The following is a 20,171-nucleotide window of genomic DNA, read 5'->3' on the forward strand; positions in this document are numbered from 1 at the left end:
CATATCATTTGCACCAATAACATATTGATATCATATTCCATCAAATTATCCAATATATCTAAACAAACATGTCCATTTCAGCAATCAAATATTCATATCATATTCGACCATCAAAATCAAATAATTCATAATCATATCAATTTCACACCACATAATCCAATAATTCACTCCAATTCAACATATAACAATCAACCACATAACATATGTAAAACTAAAAGTGTGATTTATACACACCTTATCACGATAGGTAATCTAGTCGGGAACTTGTTCCTGCTTATCGCTCCACAACACGTGATGCTATTTGCCGAAAGCTATCTTCCCCTTCTCGTTGTTTTTGTTTTTTTTCCTTCCACTGAACTCTCCTAAAAATCTCCTTTCTTTATATATATATTTATGCATAAATATGAATAATAATTTACAAACATTCCCGTCGGTCACTTGCCGACTCATACATATAAGTTTGATAGTTTAACTCCAAGTGGCATGTTCTTAGTTAAGTACTAGCTAGTGCTACGCGTCACTTATATAATTAGTGATGAGGTGAAGATTACTAAAAATATATCATTTCATATATTATATATAAATATATGAACATAGCTTAGTAATTAGAAAAGTACTCCTAGTCTAACACGTACATATACATAAGCATCTAACACATAAATCCATAATTCTATTTTAAAACTCAATTACATGTAATTATGTGATACATAATTGCTAATATCATGAAAGTATATTTCTAGATACAAAAAGTTATAATTAACTTAACCTCTCATAGTTTACTAAACACCATATGATATAGCAACCCACTCAAATCTCTAAAATATTTCATGTAATTATAATAAAATAGGTAATTATGCAATATGATGTATGAGTTGGGTTACGGATGTCACAAGAAGTCTTGCGATCAGAAAAGGGGATATTCCTGCGATAGAAGAAGTACGTCCTCAACTTACTGGCGGAGACAGGACTACTGGCATGCAAGCCAGCAGAGACACCAATGGTACAAAACCATGGCTTGAAGATAGAAGAATGAGCCAAATCAGCAGACCGAGAATGCTACCAACGCTTAGTTGGAAAACTGATCTATCTAGTTCTTACAAGGCCAGATATCGCGTATGCAGTTGGAGTGGTAAGTCAGTTCATGCACAGCCTGCAGGAAGAGCACATGAATGTGACAATGAGGGTGGTGAGATACCTAAAGGGAATAGTAAGGTATGGAGTTTTGCTAAAAGGCAGAGGGCACTTGGAAGTCTCGGGATATATTGATACTGACTAGGCAAGTAATCCGATTAACCGAAAGTCTACTGCTGGATACTTCATGTTTATAGGCGGTAACCTTGTCACTTGGAGGAGCAAGAAGCAGAAAGTTGTGGCACTCTCTAGCGCTGAAGCAGAACTTCGAGGAGTAAAAAGTGGAATCACTGAAATACTGTGGATACGAAGACTACTGACAGAGATTGGTTTTCCACCTACTTAGAAAAACAAATTATTCTATGACAACAAGGCAGCAATCAGTATAGCTGAAAACCCTATCCAACATGATTGCACAAAGCATGTGGAGATTGACCGCCATTTCATCAAAAAGAAGATTGAAACAGGGATCATTGAGTTACTATTTGTTCGATCAAAAGACCAACTGGGAGATATTCTAACCAAAGCAGTCAACTCCAGGATGTTTGAAGAAGTACTGGACAAGCTAAGTATCGGAGATGTCGTCACTTAGCTTGAGGGGGAGTGTTAGAACATAGAGGAAAATTGTTAGGCTCAAGGAGTATAACATTTATGATGTTATTAGTCCCAATAGTGTAGAGTTCTTATGCTCATAAATTGTGTAAGTTCAAGAGTCTCCAACACTTCTATAAATACATGGGTGTTGGATATTCAAAATATAACACAGAAATACAATTTTCCTACAATGTCTTCTTCCTCTTCTTTTTTGGATATCAAATTTAATAAGATGAAATATATATTTTGTAACTATGTCGTTATCTTTTATCACTTCATTCCCCATGAAATGAGAAAAGCTATTTAGAGCATCAATAGCGCCATGCTCAACGCCTAAGCTTGGCACTGCAAAGCCATGCGCACGCATGAGAGTATCCCGTGTCATTACCTAAGTGTGATAATTGGGATGGTGAGAGTAATAATATATATTCATTTAAGGAGTATAATCTTTAAATTTATTTCAATTTTATTTTTGTAATTTCAGTTTAGTAATTTCGATGCTTTGATGAAGTTTTTGTATTTTTATTTATTCGTAAAGTATTTAATTGAAAGATAGTAAAAAAAATAAAAAATACGTAAGGAAAATGAGTGAATATTGTAGTGCTCAATTATTTTCTAATGTTTAATAGTTATAATATGTGCTGAAAAGCATGCATAATAAAAAGGAACTGATGTCACTCACGTCACGTCTCACTAGCTATTATTGGATCTTCTGAGAGCATCTCCAATGCCGGCGTCAAAATCGCGACGCCGATTTTTCGCCGACGCCGGTTCTGACGCCAAACCATTGGAACCGGTGTCGGCGAAATCGGTGTCAAAATCGGCGTGGCCATGCCGATTCGCGCGATGACGCCGGTTCTGACGCCGATCCTCACGGCGCCATTGTGGGTCCCGGATCGGCGTCAAACCGGCGTCAGATTTTATTTTTTATTTTTTTTTCTTTTGAAAACACTATATATACGCGCTTTGAACGTCATTTTCATTCGCACCACTTGTTTTAACGAGTACTCTCTCTCTACCTTACTTTCTGTACAAGATCAATTTAAGAAATGAGTAATGTCGGTGGTAGTGGTGGGGATGCGGATGAGTACGAGCGTATGCTGAACGAAGAGCTAGATGCCTATATGAGCCGTGAGGTTGATCGATGGATGCAGAGTTATATGCAGCCGGCGGCACCTCGCCCACGACCAGTTGTCCACTGTCGACAAGTGGTTGATCGTGATCATGAAGCTGCACTTTTTTCTTTTAAATTATTGTACTTTTTGAAATTTTAATAGTATTATTCAATTTAAATGTATATGTCTCGTAAATTAAATTCCGTATGTTGATACGATTGTAAATTAAATTATATAATTGTTATTAGTGATGTGGATATGTAGTGTGAAGGTTATGTGAGGACTATTTGATGTCCAGTTGATGTGGCAAGCTGATGTGGCAGGAGAATTGTAGTGCTGATGATGTGGCAGTGTGAAAGCTATGTGAGGGCTATTTGACGTCCAGTCTTACTGGAGATGCTCTGATGACTTCCTAATCAACATCTTTCATAATTTCCAATTTACCACAAATTATACGTAGAAAATGCATTACTAACCCAAAATTCCGTTATCGAGTTACACACATCTTTATATAAAATGATTAGTATTTTGGGAATTATATTCTCATTTTCCAATTCATTTATTTAAAAATATTTCTGTAGTTAGATCTTATTCCCTTCTCAAGTGGGAATATTAGTAAATTGTATGCATGTGAATAAAATAGTATTCCCTTTGTCCCACAAAAGATGTCGCAATTGTGGGACAACACGAGATTTTAGGAAATTTTATTTTGTGTGTTAGGTGGAAAGAAAAAATATAATATTTATATTATTGTGAGAGGAAACTTTTTCTAAAAATAGAAATATGACATTTTTAGTGAGACAAACTAAAAATGAAAATGAGACATCTTTTACGAGACAGAGGAGTACCACTCTCATTCATATAGGAGTACAACTCAACTTGTTGAGTTAATGCAAGTATGTAACAACTAAGAATTATTCTATGTAATAGGCTCTATTTTCAAGACTCAGATAGCAAAATCTAAGCTGGTTTTATCAATTTGCAAAATGAATTCTTGGTTCATGATTTAAATCGCATAGTTATGAAGCCAAAACTTGTAACTATTTTATTTTAATTCTGTCATTTAAAAACAGAATCACATTATTTTTTTACTCACAACAAATTATATCTCCATTTTCCACAATTGTCCAAATTGTCATGATACAGTTAAAAAGTACTCTCTTCGTCTCATTCAAGAAGTCTATCTTTCTTTTTGTTTGTTCTATTCAAAAATGTCCATTCTATATTTAGAAATAAATATTTCTCTTTATTAAAATATTCAACTATTTTTTTTCTCTCTACTTACGAATGTGAACATTTTGAATGGGACTAAGGGAGCACTATTAATTGATTGATGAGAGTGAAACAGGACATGGTGAGTGGTGAGGAGGGATTTATGAATGATTGTCTTGATGAGGTCAAGGGGCAAGTAAGCAAAATGCTTTAATTAATTCATTAATACCCTTGTTTATTACTCCAAATCTCACAATTTCTATTCCATTTAATTAAACTGTCACTCCACTGTTCCTTACGATAACAACAAAACACACACACACAGTGATGACTACAAGTTACAATATCATTTCACGCCCATAATTTATATCCAACAGTTGCAGTGAACCTTTTCCATTTTTCTTCCTCTGTTTTTTAAAAAAATTTGGTCATTTAAATAGAAATATTTCGAAAAAGATGTCCCCTTTCCAATCATATTCGATGCTTCTCCACTGCTCCAAAGGAGAAAACACAGTTTTGCAGAGGGCCTTCCCTTCACCATAAAACCTCACTTCTCCAATCCAACTGGTATATCTTAGGGCTGGCAATTTTCGACACGACACGATAATCCGACACGAATCCGCACGAAATTATTGGGTTGGGGTCAAGTCTTATTGGATCTGTGTCCTTATCGGGTTGACCATTAAGAACCCGATAATTTCGGGTTGGGTTCGGGTCGGATGCGGGTCGGATACGGGTAACCCATTAAGAAATAATATTATTTTTTTATTATTATTTAAAACTATATATATATTACTTTAATATTTTAATTTCTTATAAATTAGGTTTAAATAGTATAAAACGAATTTTAATTGTGTAAATTAGGTTAAAAATTAAGGTTTAATCGTGTAATATTAGGTTTTAATCGTGTAATATCAGGTTCGGGTTGTTATCGTGTCGTGTCAACCCATATTATATCGTGTCGATAACGGGTTCGTGTCGGGGTGCGGGTCGTGTTCGGATTTGAAGGTAGCAGGTCGGGTTCGTGTTCGGATTTACAGTTTCCTTAACAGGTCGGGTTCAGGTTAGGCCTTATTGGGTTGGGTCATTATCAGGTTGACCCGATAACGACCCAATCCGCACGATTTGCCAGCCCTAGTATATCTCTCCCTCTTCTTGTGTTTGTGTTTTTGAAATTTCTTGATTTGGTTTGTCATTTTTGCATTGATAATTGAAAATGAGAGTGAAACTATACTCAATATTAATTAAATATATAGTGTCTTTGGTTCATGAGATTGAATCTCACAACTCAATCGTAGGTAGATGGATAATCATGTGATAATTACATCGTTCTGACAAAACAAAGCGTGAACCTACATTCATCAGCAGGTGCTCTCGCCACACCTCGACGACAGCAACGTCTCGATATTGTTAATCTCAGGCAGTCGTGTCAGCAAGCAGAAGACGCACTGTCGCAGGGGATGGAGAAACTGCAGTTCATCCTAGCACAGGTCATTGCCGACGGCCTGCTGCGTGAAGGGAACTACCTACCTCAGATTGGAGCTGCCATGAACAAGCTCGAAGATCTAGTCAGGTTCGTCGTTCAGGTAAAAATCTCGATCACCCAACAACGTTTTAATTTTTCCTTCATCTCCATCTCCAACATGGTTTTCGTGCAAGCAGGCTGACCATCTCCGACAAGAGACGCTGCAGCAGATCTCGCGCATCCTCACCACCCGTCAAGCAGCCAGTGGCCTTCTAGCCCGCGGAGAGTACCTGCAATGCCTTCGAGTTCTGAGCTCATGCTGGTCGTCTCGCCCCCGTGATGTCTGTGTCTAAGATCTAAGGCTTTAGCACAATTTTGAGGCGCTTTCCTATGATTGAGAAATTTGTAGATATGATCAGATTAGCTATCTGTGTAGATGAATTTGTCTATTAGACTACTTCATGTTTGATTGGGGCTTTTCTATATTGTGTAAAACAAGCTATCTTAGCAGTTACAACTTCAATTTCCTAGCTCATGTGTCTACAATTAGATGAACAAAAGCACCTGAAACGAGCAAAATGTATAATATAGGGACCGCAAAGGTGCATCGTGGATAGTATAGAGCCTAAAAATATAGTTCACTCCGGATCTTATTGAGGAGCAAAACTTAGATATTGAAAAAACCCCATAAACTAAAACCTTTATTTAATTGATCCTCAAACGTTGAAGAAATCGAATTCCTGAGCTTGTATGCTTAAGAAGAGGAAATTCTGGTAATTAAACTAGATTAGGATAAAGCTGATGGAGTAGAATAGAAGAGAGATGTACAAAACTAAAACAGATATGAAGTGTGGCTATTATAAACACAAACAGATATCCAAACGTATTACTCCATATTAGTGCAAACAACTGATGTCAATCTGCATAACAACATCCTCCACTCAATTTGATCAAAACCATTTCTTTTGCAGTGGTCTGCAGCTCAAGGAGGTAACGCAGATGCAGCTCGACGTTCAGAGGCGTCTCCACGAGCAACTAGAGGTAGCAAAACCATTTCTCAAAATGTGATGATTTTGTTGATGCAGATTCAGAGGAACTTGCAGCTGAGGATTGAAGAACAGAACAAACAGCTGAAGATGATGTTCGATCAGCAACAAAAGACCACGCGAAATCTCACAGATACGATCAGTAACAAATGTCTGAATCATAATAGCGTGGTTAGGGATGAATTTAGGGAAGCCAAAAAGTACATATCAATAAATTAAAGAAAAAAAAACGATCCTTATAACAAACTTTATTAATAGTCATACAGAAAAAAGAATATCATTCCTTCATGTTAAAACAATATCACCTAATAAGGGGCTTCTTGGTATGATGGAATGGAATGGAATGGAGGTGGGAATGGAATGGGGATTCCATTCCATTCTTGTGCTTGGTAAGCACAAGGAATGCAAAAGGAATGGAATTGTTATTCCTTGATTGATTACATTCCTATGTTTAATAACTACAAATTAATATAGAAATGAAATGGAATGAAATATGAATAATTAATATGTTATTCTACCAAAAAATATATATTTAAGATTGTGTTCGGTACCATGGAATTGAGGGCTTGGAATTGGAATATGAATAATTATATCCATAACACACATTTCACACAGTTCACACACTACACACATTTCACGCACTACACACATTTCATACATTTCACACACTACACACACTTCACACGCTACAAACACTCCACACAGTTCAGACATTTCACACACTACACACATTTCACATATTCACACACTTCACATTTCACACACTTCACACACTACATTACAAACACTACACACATTTCACACACGTCACACACTACACATACTACACACATTTCACACACTACATACGTTACAAACACTACACACATTTCACACACTACACATATTTCACACACTACACACACTACACACATTACAAACACTACACACACTACACACATTACAAACACTACACATTTCACACACTACACACATTTCACATATTCACACACTTCACATATTCACACACTTCACACACTTCACACATTACAAACACTACACACAGTTCACACACTACACACAATTCACACACTACAAACACTACTCACATTTCACTCCCTTGAGTATTGGAAAAATGCAGGGAGTGAAAAATGTAATGGAAAAAAACAATGAGGGAGTGGATTGTAAGTTATCAAATGTCATGTAATCTATAGTCCAAAAAATAAAATTAGAGAACTCTTCAAAACCTTTCACTTTCCCCACTTAATATTAGAATTAAAAAAAAATAATTTCCCACAAATTAAAACCTAAGCATTACATAGATTGTTATCAACTTTGGAAAATGAATGACAACAATGCCAGCTATTGCATTCCTATGAAATGAGTAATATTTATAAAGTTTATGTTACAACTTTTCACAAGTTTTTGGTATTAAATGCATAATAAAATTGGAAATTCAACTATTTATAATAAATGTATAATAAATTTGAGAAAATGAAATGGGAGCCATTGGAGCACTAATCTCACAATCAATATAAAATAAAATAAGAAACTGCATTGAAAATCGGTAAAAACTTTTTTACAAAACTCGGCTTTTATATTGTATAGATTCAAACATGGCGTAGAATAGCTACCTTAGATGCTGTGAGTGCCGTCTCTTTTACGGTTATAGTCAAACACTTAAGCCTTTGCGCGACGATCATAAATCCTTTCAACGCTTCGAAGTCAAACAACAGCCTCCAACCGAGCTCTCTCTAATAACCATGACTTCAAAACTACAAAGTGAAAGAGCACAGCTCAAGAAATGCATCAATGTATGTGTGCATCATAACTATGCAACAAGATAATCCCCGATTATCTTCATAATCTCAAGATCCGGTCAATGTCTCCATTATGATAGTAATCAATCATAACATTTCCTTTCACTAAGCCTCCCATTCAAACAAACTACAAACTGTAATCAAAATAGGCAAGAAAGGGTCGCTAATACCTCCACCTCAGCTATGCCTTCTCAATGGCAACGCGTTTGGGCATCCCTTCTTTCCTGCTGGCAGCGGGCTTCTTGCTGGGAGAAGAAGACCCAAGTGCCCCAAGAGCATCAAGAAAGAACCTTTTATTCGGAATGATGCCATCTTGATCCATACGCACGAGCAACTTCTCCACCAGCTCTTTCATGTCCGCCTTTGTATAAGCCTTGTATAGCAGCTTGTAAGTAGTCGAATCAATGGGGAGCATTCGAGAAGCACATGCACTCTCAAAAAGCGTGTCCGCCTCCATAGGTAAAGAGTTCTTGCAGTAGACATCAAGCATAGCATTCAAAGTCGAAACCTTTTTCTCCCTCTCCGACTCAACCATCTGGTCAAATATCGCCCTAGCCCTCGACACGTTATCACAGTATCCATACATCATGATGAGGCTCTCGTAGGTAATGAAGCTCGGTCTATAGCCCATCTCTATCATTTTCTGGTAGACCGAATCCGCCTTCTCTCTCAGACGTGCCTTCCCATAGTTCGTTATCATGGAATTAAACGTGGGAAGTGTTGGCTTCTCCTTGGAGCGGAGCAAGCTCTTGAAAACTTGCTCCATCTTATCGAACTCTTGCTTCCTCCCATAAGCATCGATCAACAGATTGAACGTGATGATGTCGGGCTTTATCTTCATGCTCTTCATCCGAGCAAGAACGAGCTCCATCTCCCTAATCAGCCCTACCTTCCCGTAAGCATCCATCACCCCGTTGAATGTGAAGGTGTCAGCGCTAACAATGCTCTCATCGAGATCCTTAAACAAGGCATTGACTTGATCCACATTCTTGGCCTGCGCAAAAGCTCTCAGGAGGATGTTGTACGTGACAATGCTCGGCTTGCAGCGCTCCATCCCCTTCATCTTTTCGAAATAGGAGATGGCCTTGGCCAGCGCCTTGGCCTTGTCCCGGGAGTGGAGATGGGCTGTGATGAGAGCGTTGTAGACGGATGTATCGGGCTTACAGCCGCTGTTACGCATCTCAGAGAAAAGCCACATTGCCATTCGGCTCTGCCCTTTCTTTCCCATCACAGAAATCAGTTTTGAGTAAACCCCATTATCAGCTACATACCATCTCTGCTTCTGCATCCATCTGAATACCTAAAAAATTAATTAAACCAAATGTAGCTCAACAAGATAGGAACAATCCCCAACATTACGTCATATAATACGCAATATACCAGGCACAAATCAAATATGGAGAGAGGATAAATTCGAATCAAGGTCAATGTAAAAGCACTAGAAATATGTAGCAAGACATGAACATCCCCCGAAAATTAGGTTATATCAGATACCACCCCTGTCTCTTAAAAATAGAAACTTTCTAAACTTTCTATTTTAGGAGGTGGACCCCAAAATCCACTAACTATATTTCTACTACTTTTTCTCTTCCTCTTTCTTACTTTCCTCATTTTTCTCCCCCTTTCTCTTACTTTACCAATGCTTCTATCTTATGTTACCAATTGTGCATTAAAACTCCTGCCGTTTCAAAAGTTTCTATTTTTCAAAGACGGAGGTAGTAGAAAAGACAATACGCAATGGGAGAGAGAGAGGGGATACCTCAAGGCACTGAAGCCACTTGTCACTCTTTCCGAGCTCCTCGAAGAGCAAGAAACAGTGCTCGGTCCGGACAAATTGCACATACTTATTAAGAGTGGTCAATAAAGGCTGCTTATCGGAGATGTTCCTGATGATTGATCGAACCAATTCTTCAGCTTCTGAGTATGGAGTGGAAGGGATTCTCTTGCGGGTGGTCCTTTTGGGAGGCGTTTTGGTTTGGGGTGGAGCCGAAATCCGGCACATTCGGATTCTTGAAATTGCGAATGAAGAGTGAATTGGGGCATAGACATAGCTGAATTTGGGTGTGGAGGCGAGTTGTAGAGAGGCCGAGGCAAAGGGAAGAGGGGCGTTCGTCGTCATGCCCTGCACTCTTTTATCCAATTTGGTGGATAACACAAAATCGATCAACATTTATCCTCGGGTAAACCAACTTCAAGCAATTGCTGTAAATTTCATAGTTGTGGATTGAAACATAAAATCTGATTATATTTGTTCGGAAAATTTATATGGCCATTGGATTTAATCTTTTAATTTTACTACTCATAAGTATAAATTAATGTTGAAGCGAAATGTGGAATGGAAGAAACACAGATTCGGAAATCGGAACTACAAGTTCAACATTGAATTTCTAATTAAGCTCCCATAAAAAAATCCAAACAATAATTTGATTCTGCCCGAACCCGAAAATCGGGATTTTACGAATCGGGTATCCAATACCCATTTTTTTAAAAAAACGAAAAATTCCTCTTTTTTTACATTTAGGGTTCAAAAAAAATTCAACAAAATTCATACCTGGGGCTGGGGTGGTCGGCAGGCCGACGGCGGCAGTGGGCGCGGCGTCGATGAGGGCGGGCACTGCCTGGGTCGATGGACAGTGCCTAGGGTCCTGGGGCTGGGCGGCGGCGGGGAGTGTGAGAGAGAGGGTGAACGGAGGTGGAGGTGGAGGTGGAGGTGGAGGTGGAAGCGTGAGTGAGAGTGAGAGAGCGGTGCGAGTGTGAGAGGGGACGGAACCATCAAACTATTTACTTTTATAATTATTTCTTTTAATTTAGAACTTCAATATACTAGTACTATAATTATTTCTTTTAATTTATTTCAATTGTTCTCCATCTCTTTTTGATATAATATATATACAATGTAAAATTGTGTCAACATATTTAAGGAATCACATTGATATTTTATATATACTATATTAACATTTAATCCAAAACCTTAAATTTGGTCATTCTTCAAATCTATTTAAATTTAAATAATAATAAAAAGGAAATTACACATGCCAATTTATAGATCACTAGATCTCTGAAATCCTATGAATTAAATTTAATTGTGGTTAGCAATTAAGTGATGAGTTAGCAATAGATCCCTCCCATGTTATTGAATATTGAATACCTTCTGAATCTTTTTTAATTGATTAACGAGATGATCTATGCAGTTGATTCTGTCGTTTTCTGAATCTTGAATATGGTATGGAAATATATTTCTTTTTGTTTAATCTTTTTTACTTAAGAATTGCATGTGTTGAGTTAAAAATTATTTGCACGTATACACATCACAACTGTACTTATTAACACAGTGAAAGAGATTAAGTGTTTCCGAAAAAAATAAAATTAAACATAAACAGAGTCAATAAACAATCACTATGAGCAATTCATAATCAGCTTTCATCTTCCTACTTCTTAAGTAATGGAAAAATGCAACATCAGTTTCATAATACATTCTCTTCAACACAAAATTGCAAGCTCAACTTCATAGTCAAATAATTATGCAATGAGATCGAATTGACCATCTATTTTTCCCATACAACATCATACTTCCGGTCATGTATTCAGAATTTGGCCATTGTATGCCAACAATAGTTCTTCAGCCTCGGCTTGAAACGGTTGAATATAAGTCTCCAAGAACTTATTCTCCAGCAAGCACATTGCCCTGCTCAAGCTCGGTTCCTTCTTCAAAACCCCCTTCGACTTTAGAGCCTCCAGCACTTTGTATCGTGGAACCACCCGTTCTTCAAAGTTCAGCGACATGATTCCAGGAAACTGAACGACCACCAACCTGCTGAGCTTAAGATCATTCAGCAGAAACTCAAGTTTGCGTCTCAAAGTTTCAACAGACAGCCCAAAGATATATGGAGACTTCCGAAACATTAAATCAATCTCTTTCTTGGAGAACCCGAAGGCCTTGTAAATTCCGTACTTGACTTTAAAAGTATCACTGCTCATACAACTAAGAGAATGAATGGCATGGACCAGCATTCTTGAACCCATAGTGAAATTCATCGCCAGAGCTCTTGAAACAATCTCTTCAAGTTTATCGTGTTTGAGAGAAAAGATCCTGGGCAGTCTAAACAGCAAGGACGACAACTGTGAGCCAACAACTCCGCAGCTCTTCAGATACTGAATGTTTGATTCCAATGTGTGTCTCGCAAGGACAATCCTTCCGCACCTTGTAATGGTCTTAAACAAATCATCGTTAACACTCTCAATACTTCTATTTCTTCCATCACTTTCGAAGATATTCCTAATGAAATTAATTCTAGGCTTCAGACATCTCTCCAGTCCACACTGCAATATAAGATGCAGGGGGTTCTAGAAACGAAAGAACCAAGAAGAGGTCCAGAGAGACCAAGTTCTTGAAAGAATTCAACTTTAGGTTTCAAAGTATTTTCAGTATCAGCAAAGAGAAGCCGGGGTACACTATTGGCTATGGCTCGGATATGTGCATCAGAAAAACCAAGACCTCTAAAGAATCGGACTGCTTGTTCAGGCTTTTCAAGAGTTTCGCAGTGTGAGAATTTGCTGGAGGCTGAAAGGGCTTTATCTTTTGAGAATTTTAAGGAGCCGATCAGGTAGTTAGCTAAAATAGAGTTCCTCGCATGTGGATTCGGAGCAATGGCCTTCTTCTGAGAGGCTGTGGAGTAAAGTGCAATCCACGAGATGAGTGACTTGCTAGGGCTGTAGCTATAATTTTCTGATAGTGAAGGTGGGAGAATAGATCTGATTCGGAAACCCTGCATCAGTTTCTTCATAATTTCCTGCACGTAAAGATAAAGACGGTTCAACTTTCAGACTCAATCAAAGAGGTTCTCTCTCACACACACAGAGAGAAGGAAGTGCATAGCAAATTGATAACTAGGAAAGCTCAAACAACGCAATGGAGAAACAAGATAAGTTCTACGTACTTCTTTTCTAGTTGATTAAAAAAGTAGAGCTCAAACAATGCAATAGAAGAACTAGACAAATTCCAACCATTTTCTGCTTAGTTTTGGAACAATACACATTGTTCCAGCTAGAAATTCAGCGAACGACACAGCTAACAAATCAATATATGACAAAGCCATATAAACTCATTGTAAATTTCTATTAGAGAACATCAATTATTTGGCACTAATACTGAAATCTCAAGAGACATGAATGTATTATTCTATGCAACCACAGATATTATCATAATAAGGGAAAACATGAGGCCCTTGAAATGGGTTCCAATAACTCAAGTGAATACAAAAGAAGTGGGAAAATTCAACAACAGTATAAACGATTCAAAATTAGGGCATATAACGCACGTCCACATGATTCTGAGAGCGGCAACAAATCTGTAGTTTGGAAATGACAAAAAACCGTGAAGATTCACTACTAGAAACCGCGATAACAGCACAGACAAATACAGAGAAATACTGCAGGAATCTAGGAATTATTTGAAGTTACTCTTAAATGATGATACTTGAATCCCTAAATCGATTGAACTGAACATTCGAACTCTGTTATTTAGCATTTGGATAATGTTTTATTTTCGTAGCATAACAACTTAACGACACTAAATAGAAGTAATTGAGCTTTAAGAAGAAAAATGAGAGACCTTCGTCGGAAATGGGCGGCGCCGCCGAGGGCAGGTGGCAGGAGAGCAAACGTCGGAATGCGCAGACTGCAAACAATAGAGGCCACAACTAATTTTATTTTGTTAATATAGAAATTCCAAATTTGTATTACTCCATTAATTTTAAATGCCATGATATAGGGTGAAGTGGAGATTTTTCGAAAATGCAAATATTAAAATTGAAAAGACTAGACTAACAACATTTTCACTATCTAAAATTATTTGTTAATTATATATATCGACTAAAGGTCATATAGTATAATTTTATCTCTTTGTCCAGTTATTATTTTTTTTGTGAAAAGTTCAGCATATGATTACTACTCCACCGTCTCATTTAAGATGTCCATTTACTTTATTTTGTCATACTCAAGATGTCCACTTTTTATATTTAGAAATAAATCACTCTCTCCTCGTTAAAATATTCAACTATTACATTTTTTTCTCAAACGGATTCATGGCTATTGATCCATCAGCGTTGAGTAATGTTCGTCCGCCTGTGTCGCGCTTCTTTCCATCGCCTCACAACCACACCGTCACTGCCAAGGTAACACACATACACAAAACGTTTCATGAACAAGCCACATTTAAACGTCCACGAATCGAAACTCCATCCCCGTTGCCAACCTTCAAGGTATGTAAATTTGTTTCTGACTTTTCATATATGCAGAGAAACGGATGATATACCTTTTAGCTTCTCTTCAACAGCAGTTGGTTTCACCTTTCGGAAAGGTCAATTTTTAAATAAATTTGATTCTTTTATACAAAAAAAATCAGTTCATGAATACTAATTAAGCTTTGTGATAAATTGCATTTTCAGACTGGCACTGCATCCGTGCTCCCACGAAGCTATCGAGTACATGCGGGATTAGAAGACGAAACAGATCCTATCAAGACATTCAGAACATCATCGTCAATCAGAAAATCCCCACTCACAATCACATCGCCCAAGTCTTTTGCTTCACACAAGTGTCTCTCTGTAACAAACTGAAGAATAAGCTCCCGATAATCGCTGGCCCTTGGCGCCACCCCTAACTTACGTTTCCTCTTCAAAACCATGTTCACATCAACCACTCATCCCATTTGGCGCAACGTCTCAGCCACAACTCTATACGCCATACAGTCAGGCTTACATTCTCTTTTCCTCAACTCCTCCAATGCAAACATCGCATCATTCGCCCGAAGCTCTGTGCACAAACCATGAACCACCAACAGCGCAACAACCGAGCCATTAACCCCCGAAAAATCAACCTTTTTTACATCATCAATCAAACCAAGAATCTCAACCAGTTCCATCTTTCCGCAAATCCTCCACACAAAAACCCCAAAACCAATAGTACTGAGACGAACACCTCTTTTAATCATTTCATCGAACACATTGCGGGAACTCTTCACATTCCCATCAGAAGCCAGCGCGGCCAGAAGCGAATTGCAAGCTTCAGGCCCTACCTCCGGCGCGATGCAGGCAACGTCGCAAAAGAGAGAGAAGGTCGTGTGAGTTCTCCTCCCAGCGACAAGAAAAGCAATGATAGAGCGATAAACGCAGGGGTGCAAGGAAACCCTCTGCGCTCTGATTTGCTTTAAAAGCTTATCGATTGAGTTGAATTGGCGGGAAATGGCTAGGGATTTGAGGAGGGATTGGTAGGTGTCGGAGGTGTGGGAGAAGCCTGGCTGCTGGGACGCCTAATTGAAGAATCCGGAAGCGAGAGAGTGGTGGTTGAGGAGGAAGGGGTCGATGACTCGGGCGATGACGACGGGGCACAGTGAGTGGCGGCAGCCGAGTTGGTGTAGCGTCTTCTCGTGTGACGGCGTCCTTGCGCGGCTCGACGCTACGAGTAGAGTTCGGCTTATGAGGCTTGCGAGCTCCGCGGCGGAGCCTTGCATGATTGCATCTGCTGCAAATCCCAATTCAAATACCTCTTAAGTTCTTAGGCTCGGAAGCAGTTGAATTTGAATCACATCAATCAAGAATAGAAGAACAAATCTATAATCTATAATCTATAATCTACAAATATATAAAAAGGCAGTTTTTTGGATTGCCATGTGGCACACATTTTGGCGGGAAACCCATCTATTGGGACAATAAATGCAGATTCTACTGGGAAAAAATTGGTCCAATGTAGAAAATTGGTTTCTCAAGGAAGATTAAGCACTCATATATACACACAACATCAATTGAAGGAACTAATTTTCTGAATTTTTGATTGTAGCATAGCAGGATCTTGGAATATAGCTCCATCCACAGGCGACAAGGCTGTGGGAAACGGGGATGTGGCGGAGAGAAAGGCGTGGCACTAAGACGGACGGAGAGAAATTGAGGGATGGAGAGAGATGTCGGAGATGAGGAGGACACATGGTATCGGCAAAAGGAGCGGCGTGAAGCTCGCGGGCGAACTGGCGGAAGGAGTGGTGGAGGTGGGTGATACGATCTTAGCTCGAGATCTCCCGATTTTGATCGATATCACGTAAAACCCAATGTAAATAGCAAGCAATCACACACTATAATGGATAATAAACCAATAGGAACTATACTAATGGAACTCCAATGACAATCAACAAGCAATTAACGAGAACAGAGAAAATACAAGGACAATTGATACGAAAGTAAGATAGATGTAACGGATCCACAACCCAATGCTCACGAGCAATCACACTCTCAACATGCTTAATAAAGGTGGTGGCCTCTTCTATAAATATTCTTCACTCCTCACGCGTTTTGCATTCTTCCACGTCGACCTCCACCTAAGCGAAGCCGAATGGGATAACATCATGTGCCTTATTACTCCACGTCATCTTTATTGAATACGTATGATAACACACTCCCTCACTATCCCAAGGTTGTGCCCGTTGCATGCATGATACATTCATGGTAAATTCATGCATGCAACAATACCCTCCCCTTAAGGTTCCTTGTCCACAAGAAACCATGGAAACCGTTCTTTTATCACATCCGCGAACTCCCAAGAAGCATCAGCTGGGGACCTACTTTCCCAATGAATGAGCCATTGTGTCACAGCTTGATTATGGCGTTTGACCATCTTCCTACCGAGAATGGCTTGAGGAATATCATCCTTGATGTAGGACATAGATGGAAGGTCTGGAACTGGACCGGTTAGGGCAGACGCCGGATGCAGCAAGGAGACATGAAATACATTGTGGATGGAGGCCGAAGGTGGTAAGTTCAGTTTGTATGCCACCCACCCAATGCATCAAGCACCTTATAAGGACCGAAGAACTTAGGTTCAAACTTTTGGTGTTGGCCTCGGATGGATTTCTGTCTATAAGCCTGTAGTTTCAACCATACCCAATCACCAATGTCATACTCCTTATCACTCCTACCCTTGTCTGCCTGTTTCTTCATTCTGTCAGCTGCTCTCTGCAAGTTCTGTTTTAATATAGCAATCATCGTCTCTCTGTCGCGGAGAGTAATATCCACAACCTCTACATTGGACTCACCCGGTAAATATGGGATGTGTAACGGAGGAGCAAAGCCATAAAGAGCCTCGAAGGGAGTCATTTTCATACTAGAGTGGTAGGATGTGTTATACCAATACTCTGCAAGTCCCAACCATTGATTCCATGAATGTGGTTTTTCCCCCCACAGAGCACCTCAAGTAGCATTGGAGGCATCGATTGACAACCTCAGATTGACCATCAGTCTCCGGATGGTAGGCCGTGGAATACAAGAGCTCCACACCAAGGAGACTAAGAAACTCCTTCCAGAACACCCCAAAAAAATAGCCCCTCGATCACTCACAATTTTAATCAGCATCCCATGGAGTTTATAAACATAATTGAGAAAAACCTCAGCCACATCTTTTGTTGTAAAGGGATGTGTCAACGCCATAAAATGTGTATATTTACTCAACCTGTCCATCACAAAAAAATAGTGTTTTTACCTCGAGAAGTAGGCAGAGCTTCTATGAAATCCATGATGAGGTCCGTGAAGATGGCAGCAGGAATTGGCAGTAGCTGCAATAAGCCTGCGGGTGGTGTATTCCCTGGCTTGTACCTTTGGCAAGTAACACATAATCGCTCGAATTCCCTGACATCCTTCCTGAGTTTTGGCCAATAAAGAACTGCTGAGATTCTTTTGTAAGTTCCCAAAGAGCCCGAGTGACCTGTTGTTGCTGAGTTGTGGAACAAGGAAAGTATCTGAGCTTTTAATTGTAAATCATTTCCCACCACCAACTTCCCTTTTCTTTGCAGTTCACCATTATTCCAACTGAATTTCAAGTGAGAGGCAGGGTCTTGCTCTTTATCAGTGATAAGTTTCTGAGAATCAGTAGGCCAAGAAGCCTTAATCTTAGTGATGAGCTCCAAGGGAATGATATAAGAAGCAAGTGCATACACCATAGGCTCGGGTACTCTAGAGAGAGCATCAGCTGCAGAGTTATCAACATCCTTTTTATATCTTATTTCATAATCAAGGTGCATTAGCTTTGCCATCCAAGCTTGCTGGGTCGGGGTGGTGAGTTTCTGCTCCAACAAACACTTCAAACTTTGATGATCAGTGAGGATAACAAACTTCCTGCATTGGAGTTAGTGGTACCATTTTTTTACTGCCAATAAGATAGCAAGAAGCTCCTTCTCATATACAGATAGGGATTGATATCTCACTGATAGTGCCTTACTGATATAGGCTATTGGGTGTCCCTCCTGCATCAAAACGGCCCCAATACCAACCCAGAAGCATCAGTCTCTACTACAAAATCTTTGGTGAAGTTAGGAAGTGCTAAAACTGGAGCAGAGACCATAGCCATTTTCAATTGTTCAAAGGCTAACTAAGCCTCTTCAAACCATTTGAACCCTTCACCTCTGATTATATTCACCAAGGGTCGTGCTATCACACCATAATTGAAACAAATCTTTTATAATACCCAGTGAGACCCAAAAAACTACGCACATGCTTGATAGACCTTGGTCGTGGCCAATTCTTTACTGCCTCGACTTTCCTCTCATCAGTGGCTACACCCTCTTGAGATATTATATGGCCCAAATACTCCACCTTAGTACAACCAAATGTACACTTCGACCTTTTTGCTACCAGCCTGTGTTGTCTCATGACATTAAATACCATAGATATGTGTTGCTCATGCTCCTTCTTACAGCTGCTGTAAATTAATATGTCATCAAAGAAGACCAAGACAAATTTCCTTAAGAATTCTCTAAACACTGTATTCATGAGATTTTGAAAGGTGGCCGGTTCATTAGTCAACCCAAAGGGCATGACTAGGAACTCATAGTGTCCCTCATGCGTTTTAAAAGCTGTTTTGGGTATATCTTCAGTTGCCATCCTTACCTGCCAATACCCAGAACGCAAATCAATCTTGGAAAACCATTGAGCTCCCCCTAATTCATCCAGTAGCTCCTCAATAACCGAAATGGGATATTTATCCTTAATGGTAATTGCATTGAGTGATCTGTAATCAACACAAAGTCTCCAAGTTGAATCCTTCTTTCTAACCAGCACAATAGGACTTGCAAAGGGGCTACTGCTATGCCTGATCACTCCAATATCTAACATCTCATTCACCATGATTTCTATAAGATCCTTCTGCTTAGCAACATATTTGTAAGGTCGAACATTCACTGCATCAGCCCCCTCCTTGAGTGTTATTCTATGATCTTGTTCCCTTTGTGGTGGAAGCCCTTTTGGTTCCTTAAATAGATCCTCAAACATAGTTAAGATCTGATCTAATTCCTTCCAACCCTCTTCTAACTTCAGCTCCCAACAGCCACTAGAAAACTCCTCAACAGTAGGCATTAGTAAACTCAATTTGCTGTGAAATACATCAGTTTCTTGCGGATTTAGAATGTATAAAGCATGTAACTGCTTGTTTTTTGTATGCCATGTTTCCCCTTGTAGAGCCACCTCCATCCCCTTCAACACAAAAATCATGCTCAGCTTATCAAAATTCCACTGAATTTCTCCCAGTGTAGACATCCATTGGCCCCCAAGAATTAAGTCATAAGACTCTAGTGTGATGATGTAGACCTCAGAATTAAATAAGTACCCCTGCATTTCCCATTCTAGGTCAGTGCATTTGTGAGTGCATTGCAAAACCTGCCCATTAGCCACCTCTACAGCTCGAGGAGCCACCTGCATCAACTCACATTTAATCTTTCAAGCTACTTTTGCACTTAGGAAATTATGTGTGCTTCTAGTATCAATCAATATCC

The 20,171-nt window shown here is 39.2% G+C and overlaps 3 protein-coding genes and 1 pseudogene across 3 annotated transcripts; 1 reads left to right on the forward strand and 3 right to left on the reverse strand.

The window, feature by feature from the left end:
- Positions 1–5,163: 5,163 nt before the first annotated feature.
- LOC121766611 (TGACG-sequence-specific DNA-binding protein TGA-1A-like) lies at positions 5,164–6,047 on the forward strand. The gene is made up of 2 exons (XM_042162895.1): positions 5,164–5,638; positions 5,715–6,047. Exons 1-2 carry the CDS (start codon positions 5,513–5,515, stop codon positions 5,868–5,870), a joined length of 282 nt encoding a protein of 93 aa, XP_042018829.1. The 5' UTR covers positions 5,164–5,512; the 3' UTR covers positions 5,871–6,047.
- A 238-nt stretch (positions 6,048–6,285) lies between these two features.
- LOC121766610 (pentatricopeptide repeat-containing protein At4g39620, chloroplastic-like) lies at positions 6,286–11,133 on the reverse strand. Its single transcript, XM_042162894.1, has 5 exons — positions 10,914–11,133; positions 10,122–10,491; positions 8,533–9,662; positions 8,177–8,317; positions 6,286–6,716 (listed from the first exon to the last, which is right to left on the reverse strand). Exons 2-3 carry the CDS (start codon positions 10,479–10,481, stop codon positions 8,544–8,546), a joined length of 1,479 nt encoding a protein of 492 aa, XP_042018828.1. The 5' UTR covers positions 10,482–10,491; positions 10,914–11,133; the 3' UTR covers positions 6,286–6,716; positions 8,177–8,317; positions 8,533–8,543.
- Positions 11,134–11,710: 577 nt separating this feature from the next.
- LOC121766833 (transcription termination factor MTERF15, mitochondrial-like) lies at positions 11,711–13,146 on the reverse strand. Its single transcript, XM_042163070.1, has 2 exons — positions 12,814–13,146; positions 11,711–12,706 (listed from the first exon to the last, which is right to left on the reverse strand). The coding sequence occupies exons 1-2, from the start codon at positions 13,144–13,146 to the stop codon at positions 11,939–11,941; spliced, it is 1,101 nt and encodes a 366-aa protein (XP_042019004.1). The 3' UTR covers positions 11,711–11,938.
- A 1,691-nt stretch (positions 13,147–14,837) lies between these two features.
- Positions 14,838–15,872, reverse strand: LOC121766834 (annotated as a pseudogene).
- Between the last annotated feature and the right edge of the window lie 4,299 nt (positions 15,873–20,171).

This window comes from Salvia splendens, chromosome 15 (assembly GCF_004379255.2).
Source record: "Salvia splendens isolate huo1 chromosome 15, SspV2, whole genome shotgun sequence".
Lineage (NCBI taxonomy): Eukaryota > Viridiplantae > Streptophyta > Magnoliopsida > Lamiales > Lamiaceae > Salvia > Salvia splendens.